Source organism: Cibotium barometz, chromosome 5 (assembly GCF_041138505.1).
Source record: "Cibotium barometz isolate CiBa-2024 chromosome 5, ASM4113850v1, whole genome shotgun sequence".
Lineage (NCBI taxonomy): Eukaryota > Viridiplantae > Streptophyta > Polypodiopsida > Cyatheales > Cibotiaceae > Cibotium > Cibotium barometz.
Genome location: NC_141050.1, coordinates 22159246 through 22168609, shown reverse-complemented (window position 1 = coordinate 22168609; position 9364 = coordinate 22159246). Strand labels below are relative to the sequence as shown.

General features: G+C 39.9%; 1 protein-coding gene and 1 long non-coding RNA gene across 2 annotated transcripts; both read right to left on the bottom strand.

Moving 5' to 3' along the window:
• Positions 1-1276: 1276 nt before the first annotated feature.
• On the bottom strand, positions 1277-2166 carry LOC147638206 (uncharacterized). The gene is made up of 2 exons (XR_015265822.1): positions 1676-2166; positions 1277-1642 (listed from the first exon to the last, which is right to left on the bottom strand). It is a non-coding gene; the product is annotated as an uncharacterized LOC147638206 (long non-coding RNA).
• A 730-nt stretch (positions 2167-2896) lies between these two features.
• On the bottom strand, positions 2897-5172 carry LOC147638205 (uncharacterized). Its single transcript, XM_086798118.1, has 4 exons — positions 4804-5172; positions 3966-4229; positions 3740-3803; positions 2897-3648 (listed from the first exon to the last, which is right to left on the bottom strand). Exons 2-4 carry the CDS (start codon positions 4103-4105, stop codon positions 3367-3369), a joined length of 486 nt encoding a protein of 161 aa, XP_086654244.1. The 5' UTR covers positions 4106-4229; positions 4804-5172; the 3' UTR covers positions 2897-3366.
• Between the last annotated feature and the right edge of the window lie 4192 nt (positions 5173-9364).

The following is a 9364-nucleotide window of genomic DNA, read 5'->3' as shown; positions in this document are numbered from 1 at the left end:
GAAATGGTCTCTAGTACTTTCGCTAAAGCAAGTCTGAAATTGATTTCAACACGTCTATTCTACTCAAGCTATAAAAAACATGTTTTTTGTAACCAAAAAAAAAATTTCAAGTTTTTTTTGAACTTTTTTTTTTGCTAGGCTCCTATCTCTAGATTCATATCTCTAGACTCACATGTCCATGGTCACATCTGCAGGCTTCATTTATAGGTTGACATATCCAAGCTCACGTCTACACGCTCATGTCTGTAGGCTCGCATCTTTTTTGTATGAACTAGGCTCACAAAATTTTCTTTGGAATTTGTAGTTATTACAAATTTTATGGCATGAGAATCCTTAAAGGACATAAGTAGTTATAAAGCAAAATGCATGTTCAATTTCACCTCTGCTTTTTTTTTAAATTATTTTAGCTTTTCTGTATCCATGCAAGTCAACCTATATTAAGATCTTTGGTTGAAGATGCTTTTGACATCAAGACTCAAAATTTTAGCTCTAAAATTGTTTGCTTTTTTAAGTGTGGCCTCCTAATCAATATTGAGCAATATTATGTAAACCCATAGCTTGGAATGGACAGATAAGCCCTAACCTAGTTCCCATCAATGATACCAAATATATTTAAATCAAGAGCTTACATTAGCCTTACTGAAGCATGTGTCGTTGAGCCTTCCCTTGGAGCTGCAATTGCCACTTCTCAATGTGTGCACTAACTGCGCATCATCACTCCGTTGTCACACCGTAACACTCCTTGTCGGGTGAAGAAGAAACTCTATGTCTAGATGGAGCCAAAAAGAGAGTCTTCGTGCGATAATTCTCTCTCACAAAAAGCATGGAAGAAGAGAAAGCTCATGCAAGAGGAAGATCTACAAATAAACCTATCTAGCATGCATCCATCAAAAAAGCAAGATCCAATGGCAGACAATCAAGCAAGAATAGAGAAGAGAGGAGCTCACAAGTATTCTATTGCAAGGAAATGTTGTGTGTTGCTTATTGTCAAAAATGACTCATATACAAGTGACTAATTTTCACATTAAGCTAGCCAAACTTTAAAATGGTATATCCTCTATTACTAGTCTTAGGCAAAGTATGTATACAAAGTCCATCAACTTTCCATATTTAACAATAAGCACAAGATAAGACCACTTTATATATTCCGACACCCTCTTACAAAATTTATAAACCAAAATGCACATTCAAATCTACCTCTTCTTTGTTTTTTTGAATTATTTTGGCTCATCTCTAACAATGCAAGTCAACCTATATAGAGACCTTTGACTGAGTGTTTTTTTTTTTGAACGACTACGCTTTAATAGCATTTAAGGAATAAACATAAAGATAACACCTCTTGTACGCACTCTTTCTCTCTCTCTCTCTCTCTCTCTCTCTCTCTCTTTCTTTCCTTTGTTTATTCAAACAATCTTTTTATGCAAGCATTAACTAACCATAGTAGCAAGAACCTTGACAAAAGACAAGCAGATCTTCATTTTTTTCTCTTTTCTTATAGACGTTTTTGACATCGACATCAAGACTCTAAATTTTAGCTCCAAAATTATTTGCTTTTTGTTGTGTGATCTCCTAATAAACTCTGAGCAATGTTAGGTAATCCCAAAAGCTTAGACTGGATGAATGAACGGAGCTAAGCCCTAACCTAGTATGCTTCTACTATGAGCTAAGCCCTAACCTAGTATGCATCTACTATACCAAATATACTCAAATCAATAGCCTTACTCAAGCATGTATCATTGAGCCTTACTTTAGACTATGAGCTAAGCCTTAACCTAGTATGCATCTACTATACCAAATATACTCAAATCAATAGCCTTACTCAAGCATGTATCATTGAGCCTTACCTTAGAACTAAGGTTGCAACTCGGATGTGCTCCTAGCTAATTGGGTGTGAAGCAAGAGCTCTTTGTGCCTAAATAGAGGGGAAAATAGATAGCCTTCCCATGATGATTCTCTCACAAGAGGAAGCTCATGCAAAGAGGAGACCTGCAAACCAACTTTTCTCGCATGCATCCATTGAATAAGCAAGATCCAATGACATACAAACAAGCAAAAATAAAGAAAAGCTCACAAAATTCTATTACAAGGGAACAATCGTGTATTGCTAATTGTCAAAAATATCATCAAAAATGACTCACATTAGGCCAACCAAACTTTAAAATAGTCTACCTCTATTACTAGTCTTAAGTATGTATGTATATATATATATATATATATATATATATATATATATATATATATATATATATATATATATATATACAAAGTTCATAAACTTTCTGTTTTTGACAATAAGCACAAAGTAAGAATGCTTTATAATATTCCAACACCGTCTTACAAAATTTATAAACCAGAATGCACGTTAAAATTCATCTCCTCTATTTTTTATATTATTATTTTTATCTCCAACAGTACAATCAACCTATATTGAGACCTGTGTCTGAGTGTTTTTTTTTTTGGGAAGAATGAGTAAAGATTTGAGACTGAATAAAGAACACGCTTATAGATCACACCCTCTTCGACACTCCTCTCTCTTGATTTACTTTTCCTTTCCCTTGTTTGTTCAAACGGTTTTTTCATGAGAGCATGAAACTTTACGAAGGAAGCTAATTTGTTCACAGCAAGCAGACGGTGAACACGTGTATTCTAATTAGAATTCCACCATCACCCATCCTATAATGATATTCCTTAGGCAATCTAACCATTGCAAGAAGCTAGCACAAAACTTAAACAACCTCAAGCAATCAAAATATCCTGGGACTTGACTTTACTGTTTTGTCTCTGCTCATGATTTAAGAAATCCATAGCCTTGGTATTCCTATTATAATGCAAGACAGCCCATCAAAGCTACTTCGAGGAGATCTTCTGACTCAACATTGAGTCCCAAGTAAAAGTATGGTATTAACTATCATACTACCATTGATAATAATTAACAAAGTGTTTAATTACTAGGGGGGGAAACACTGGATGCAGAACAAGCTACATGAAAGTGAGGCACTCAGGAGGTAAGGAAATAGAATTACAAAGCTTCACATCTATACAGGAAATGCTGGCCGTAAGAATTGGGTCCACATTTTGCCTCATCAGGTATCCCAGTGCTCATAGCCCCAAAACTATCCTGAACCCTCCAGCTCCTGTATTGGTTCCAACCAAAAGCCAGAGGTGGACATTGGACTCAGATTTGGTAGCGGCTGTCTCTCCAAGAAAAAAAAATTGGCAAAGACCCAGTCAGATCCGGAAAAAAAAAGATGGAAAAAAGCCCACACTCCTAGGTACAGACATCTATCTACAAGGAGGCCAATGGTACCAAAAGCTGCACAGTTTACCAAGGCGGCCTTCACATTGGGTTGGGGTTAGGAGGGCTTCCTACGCTAATGCAGGCACGTGACAGCGTGTATCTCGGCCTGTACACTCGAATCCACGGCCTGAACAATCGAATCCTTCCACGCGGATACGCGGACTGGCTCGATAGGTTGGCACTGTTGCAACAGACTTGGACTGCATGGCCATGGCAGGTGAAGGTGAAGGGAGTGGCCTCTGGTGGGAAAACTCTACATCTCGTACTAGAGGGTTGCCGGCTCGGCATGGAGGGGAACCGGAGAAGTAAGGGGGCGAGCATCCGAAACTTGGAGAGTTTCCACACGAGTTCTGCACGAAAGGCAAACCCATGCTTGAATAAGGACACAGCAAACAGGGAGATACATCACAGCCCCTCTAGAAGTGCACTCTGCAGGCATACCTTACTGAGAAAAATCTCCAATATCTCATGGTTTGCTTCACAATCCACTGCCATAGGTGACATACTGCAAGAGACAAGAGCATCACGTTAAGCATTGAAGAGGGTTGTATCTCGGGCTGGATATGCAGGTAGGAGAGCTTCAGCAGGCAATCTTACCCATCTACAGCTAAGATCCCCCAGGGCAGGCTAATTAATCACTCCACACTTGTAGAGCAAGAAACAATACCTTCTCCGCTGCCAGAAAGGCTTCAACACCTCCGCTTTTGTAACAGTCACTGCAGCAACCCTTCGGGGCATCGGGCAAATAACTTTGTCGTCAAGACGCTCCCCTTGCAGTGCAGATCTAAGACTCCCGCACTCATTCATCTCTGCCCGGGCTTCCTTCGGGCTCAGAGCAGCCAAGTGCGGCACAAACCCAAGGTTTCTGACACAGGAATCCAGTTTGGCGTGTTGAGCTTCACCGCAATATGTACAAGTAGCTCTAGCCCCTCTGCAGCACACATGCAAAAAGCTTGAGCCTCAAACCTAAACAAGAATTACCCTTTCAAAGTACTTTTATCCCTCTAAACATGGACCCTCAGTCATGGCACATGATGCCTTAATCCCACAGAACATCGACTTGCACTCAAAGCACGGCCATTAGGCTTGGCACATGAGCATGCTGTAGTATGCCTATGGGTAGTGGATAGGTATCATGCGCCATTCCTATGGGTAGATGTCCCATACCTGGTCTCAGAGATGGGTAGATGTCATATGGGCACATGACGCCTATTCACCACATGATCTACCCATCACCGAGAGCAGGCTGATGCACTGTATGCCATCTACCCATCACTGAAAGCGGGCGTGTCACAAGAAGCTCTTCCATCATACGACATCTACCCATCACACAAGATGTAGCACATGAAGCTCATCCACCTCAAGGCATCTACCCATCACAAGGCGCCGTATAACATCTGCCCCCCATGGGATGTAAAGCTCTCTCCATCACTCATGTTGAAGAGGGCAACCGCATACACGAGGGGAAGAGAGCAAGTGTGGTAAAGAGGGTGAGGGCAACATACCTGGGTCCTCAGAGCAACAGATCAGCGAAGCGGAGACCCTAGAAGCTCCGGCTATGGCGATAAGTGGTGAGGAGAGATAGAAGGGGGCAAGCACAAGAAGAAGAAGAGAGGGTCGGATGGGCCTTACTTTTCTGCCCTCTCTGCTCAGTGCTGACTCAGAGGAGGGGCCAGTGTGCAGGAGTGTGCACTGTGCACTGTGCAGAAAAAAGAAATGCAGAAAAACGCCAACCGACACTACCCAATCCTTCTGCCTGCTGCAGGAAACCCTAAAAGAGGATGGCTAGAGAGAGAGAGAGAGAGAGAGAGAGAAGTCCACACTCACACAGATTAATAAGCAAAAGTCGGCAAGTGGGCTTACTGGGCTGTGGCTGAATGAAGCGCATGTGTTTGAAACAGCCTTTCATTTTTAGCTATGGCGAGGGCGACCCTCTACAGAAAGAAGAGCGACAAGACAGGCGTTGGTGGGTCAAGGGGTAGTAGACTACGTAACCACCCAGATCGCTCACTTATTTCAAATTTTGCTCAGATGTTTTTTTTTTGGGTGTCACTAATTAACACCATTGTGATTTTCGAAGAATTGGGTGGTATTAAATAATTAACACTACTATGAGAAAGAATTGCTAATTTTCAAGGGTATTATTCTTAGATAATCCCTTCAAATGGTACTCCCTCTCTCTCTCTCTCCCTTACTGTGCCCACATGAAGGCCTTTTGCTCCGTCCAACCGGAAAAAAAATTTGCTTTTTAACCCAAGGTCGTGTACGGAGATAACCTTACCGACCTGATTTGTTTCACCTACTATAAAAGTCATGTTCAGCGTACGAACTGAAGCAGTGGCGAATTGTTTTTGTTGCGACCTCTGGAGCTCTTACGTTTGCTTGCTCCAATCAGGTGCTCCGATTGCTTGCTGCGTTTTCTTGGTGGTGCAGGGCCTGCCCTTGTTGCAATTGCTTGCTACGTTTTCTTGGTGGAGACAAGTTCGGACAGACTAACTCATATGCGGGATGCCTCCGTCCGGGAAGTCCAGTGGGTCACTTTTTAGCTGGACGAAGGCCTCCGACCAAAGACTTGTGCAACATACCCCTTTCCGACAAAGTCCGGTGGGTCACTTTTTGGCCGGACGGAGGCCATTGACGGGAGGCATGTGCGTAGGCTATCTCTCTCTCAGACTCTCTACCACCATGGCATCCTCTAGCAGTAAACAGAAGGCTTGTCCTCCATCGCCTCCTCTAGGAATCTTTTTTAGGCTTCTAATTTCAAAGGGCATTTAAATGTCAATTGATGGCCTTCATTTTTAGGCTTCTAATTTCAAAGGTCATTTAAATGTCAATTGGTGGCCTTGATTTTTCCAAAGTTTTAAGAGTATCATCTACTTTTTCATAAAACAAAATGAAGCCCAACAATGACAATGGGGATATCATGAAATTTAGAGTTGTATATACATGCATTTATGTACATGTTTTTTTTTTTGGGGCTTGGCTGAAAATTTGAAAGTACACTACTCACACACACTAGATGCTATCGCTTGCACAAGGGGAGATTTCAACCCATCACCTAGGGACTCTCAAACTCCTTCGAAGCTTGCCACTACACTAACACACGATTGGCAATATGTACGTACATGTTTTGTGTGAGACACTCTGTGTGCACATTACATGCATGTTTAGAGAGAGAGAGAGAGAGAGAGAGAGAGAGAGAGAGAGAGAGAGCTTCTAGCATATAGACATTTCATTATAAAAAATAGCTCATGTATGTAAGATGATATTTCATGGTAAATGGATGTAATATCAAAGAGGCCAATATTCTAATTGAAGGTTGAAGCCACTCATAACTTCCAAAGGTTCATAGACTTCTTAGCCTTAGGCTACAAAATTCAGGCATGTTTAGGCTTGAGGTCAAGCTTGGCCTCAACCAATGTTGGCACACTTGAATGAAAGTAATCAACCCCTTCAAGACTCACACTATTTCAAAAACTTTTCAAGATGACTCTACCTCTCAAAATTTATGGTCTACTTAGAGGTAAATGCAACCTCAACAAATCATATCATGTGTTGGCACACCTGAATGAGAGTAAACAAGCCCTTAAGGCAACTTGACATGTCAGCAATTGTGGTGGAAAGAAAAAACCAAATGTGAAGTGCAAACTTTACAAAAGGTGGCATGTTTTACAAGTCAAAGAATAAGTTCCACGATATTAAATTGACGTCTTTATAGATTCAACAAAATTATGCACCCCACATTGACAATGTAGATGCAACCTCCTCGATTAGAAACCATGACAATGATAGGATAAGTGTGTCACTTAGAGAACATGGGTTAGAAAGAAAATCTATGGCCCCCAACCTAAGAACACAATTTATGGACAACTTCTTGGAGCTACTTTAGCTTTTTTTGGAACTTGTCCCAAGATTTGCTCATGTGTTTCATCTTGGTTAGTTGATCAATAATGAAATGGTGTTAGTTTATTTATGTAAATATGTAATGCTACTCCCCCTCAAATATGTGTTCTTCTGTTGGGGGAAGGTGGTTTATTTATATGTCCTTCTTTTGGGAAGGTTGTTTTGAGCCATAAACAATCTTCTTCTTTTTTATCTTTAGAAAAGAAACTCATCACACAAAAAAAGATGTGTAATGCTTTTAGAGTTGATAAATTCCTTTAAAACCCCATTTGTGAAGCTTTTTAAAACCTCATTTGTGAAGATTTTTTTTTTAGAAAAAAGAAGGTGTTCTAGTTCCAACATGTATACCTTACTAGTTCCTTGCAATTGAGGAATGGGGTACAATTTCAAGTCAAGAACCTACACCATGAAGTGAAAAGAGGTTGCCACAAAAATGTGCAAGTATAGACAACACGAGAAGCCTATATGTTTAAGCTTTAACTACCATGGGGTGCAGATATTACTTGACCCTCCAAGCAAGATCATAATCACAAATTACCATGAAGCAAAAATGTGTGGGGAAGTGAAAGGCTACTTCCAAAGGTCATTCCTTGACCACACTTTTGAGATATTCATGCCCTTAAAATTAAGGAGGAGAATATAATCACTCTTACGTGAGACAGGTTCCAAACATGGTGTCCTTGCTTTAATAGTCATCTTGACAATGTGGACCAACTGTATGATCAAAATTTAAAGAGCGTTGTTTCCCAAGGTGGTGCATACACACCAAGCAATCTTATAGCCGTGCCAAAGTAGAACAAAGTTTGATAACTCAAATATTTTGCTTTATTGGCATGGGGCTCTAAGAAATATTACATCCCTTTAATGGTCCTAAATATGTTTTGCATCTATAACAAGGTCTATTAGTATAAGTGGACTTATAAACATGTGCCTAGTAAAGTAGAATAAAAGTTGCTAACTCAAATACATTGGTTTACTAGCATGGGGCTCTAAAAAATATTACATCCCTTCAATAGTCCTAAATATGTTTTACATATAGCAAGGTCTATTAGTACAGATGGACTTATAAGCATGTGCAAGGACTATTTGGACTTATAAACATGTGTAAGGACTACTTATGTTTTTGGAGTATTAGTGAAAATGGACATATAGCAATGACTACTAGAGTTTTTGGACTATTAGTACAAATGGACATACAACAAGGTCTATTAGTACAAATGGACTTGTAAACATGTGCAAGGACTACTAGTGTGTTTGGACTTATCAAAGTTGGTAGTACCCTACCAAGAAACTTTGAATGAACTTGTCCAACGCCTTAAGATAATGATGCTTAAGTTTATTTTATTATATTAGATGTCAAATAGAAAATTAGAGTATGTTTTTCTCATTTTGGAAAAACAAAATTCATCTCAAGGCAATTCTAATACAAAATGAGAAATCTCTACAAGCAAAACAATTTTATAACCTTCTCTCAATTAAATGATAACCTTTTATAGATCTTACTAAGGTTCCCTTTAAGTTGTCACGTAGCCTGTAATGGCACATGAGAGCTCAACCGAATGCGCATCTCGAATGCCGGAGTGCCGACGACAAGTGCATCTAGGGTCTAGGGGTGAGGATACCTCAGTCGGAGCGTTGGCCGGGTGACCAAACAACTAGATGGCCAGGCTAATATATGGACAGCACTCCACATATTAGTGGGAGGTGTATGTAACCACACCAATCTTATCCTCTACGGCTGGGTGGTGATGAGAGCTTGAGACACTCTTGGCTATGGCTGACTCTAGGGGATGTGACATAAGTATTTAATAATCTTTGAACCCACATAAGTATTTAATAATCTTTGAACCCACTAAGTGACGACAATTTGACCCTAATTACAAGCACTTGTGACAGTAGCATGGTCACTTGTAGATTGATACATATGTAGCCTTTACACAGATTTTTTGAAAGTTTCATTTTGAGTATGCTATCTATATGGCTTCTTCCATTATTGATTAGACATAAATAAAAAAATCAACTACAGTTGGTTTGTGGAATTTGATTTTTTAAAATTGGGCTTCCTTTTATAAAGACTTGTTTACATCATGCTAACATTTCCATGCCATCAATTATTTGTACTTTTTATGACTTTTTTTAATGTAATGGGGGAAGATTTCAATG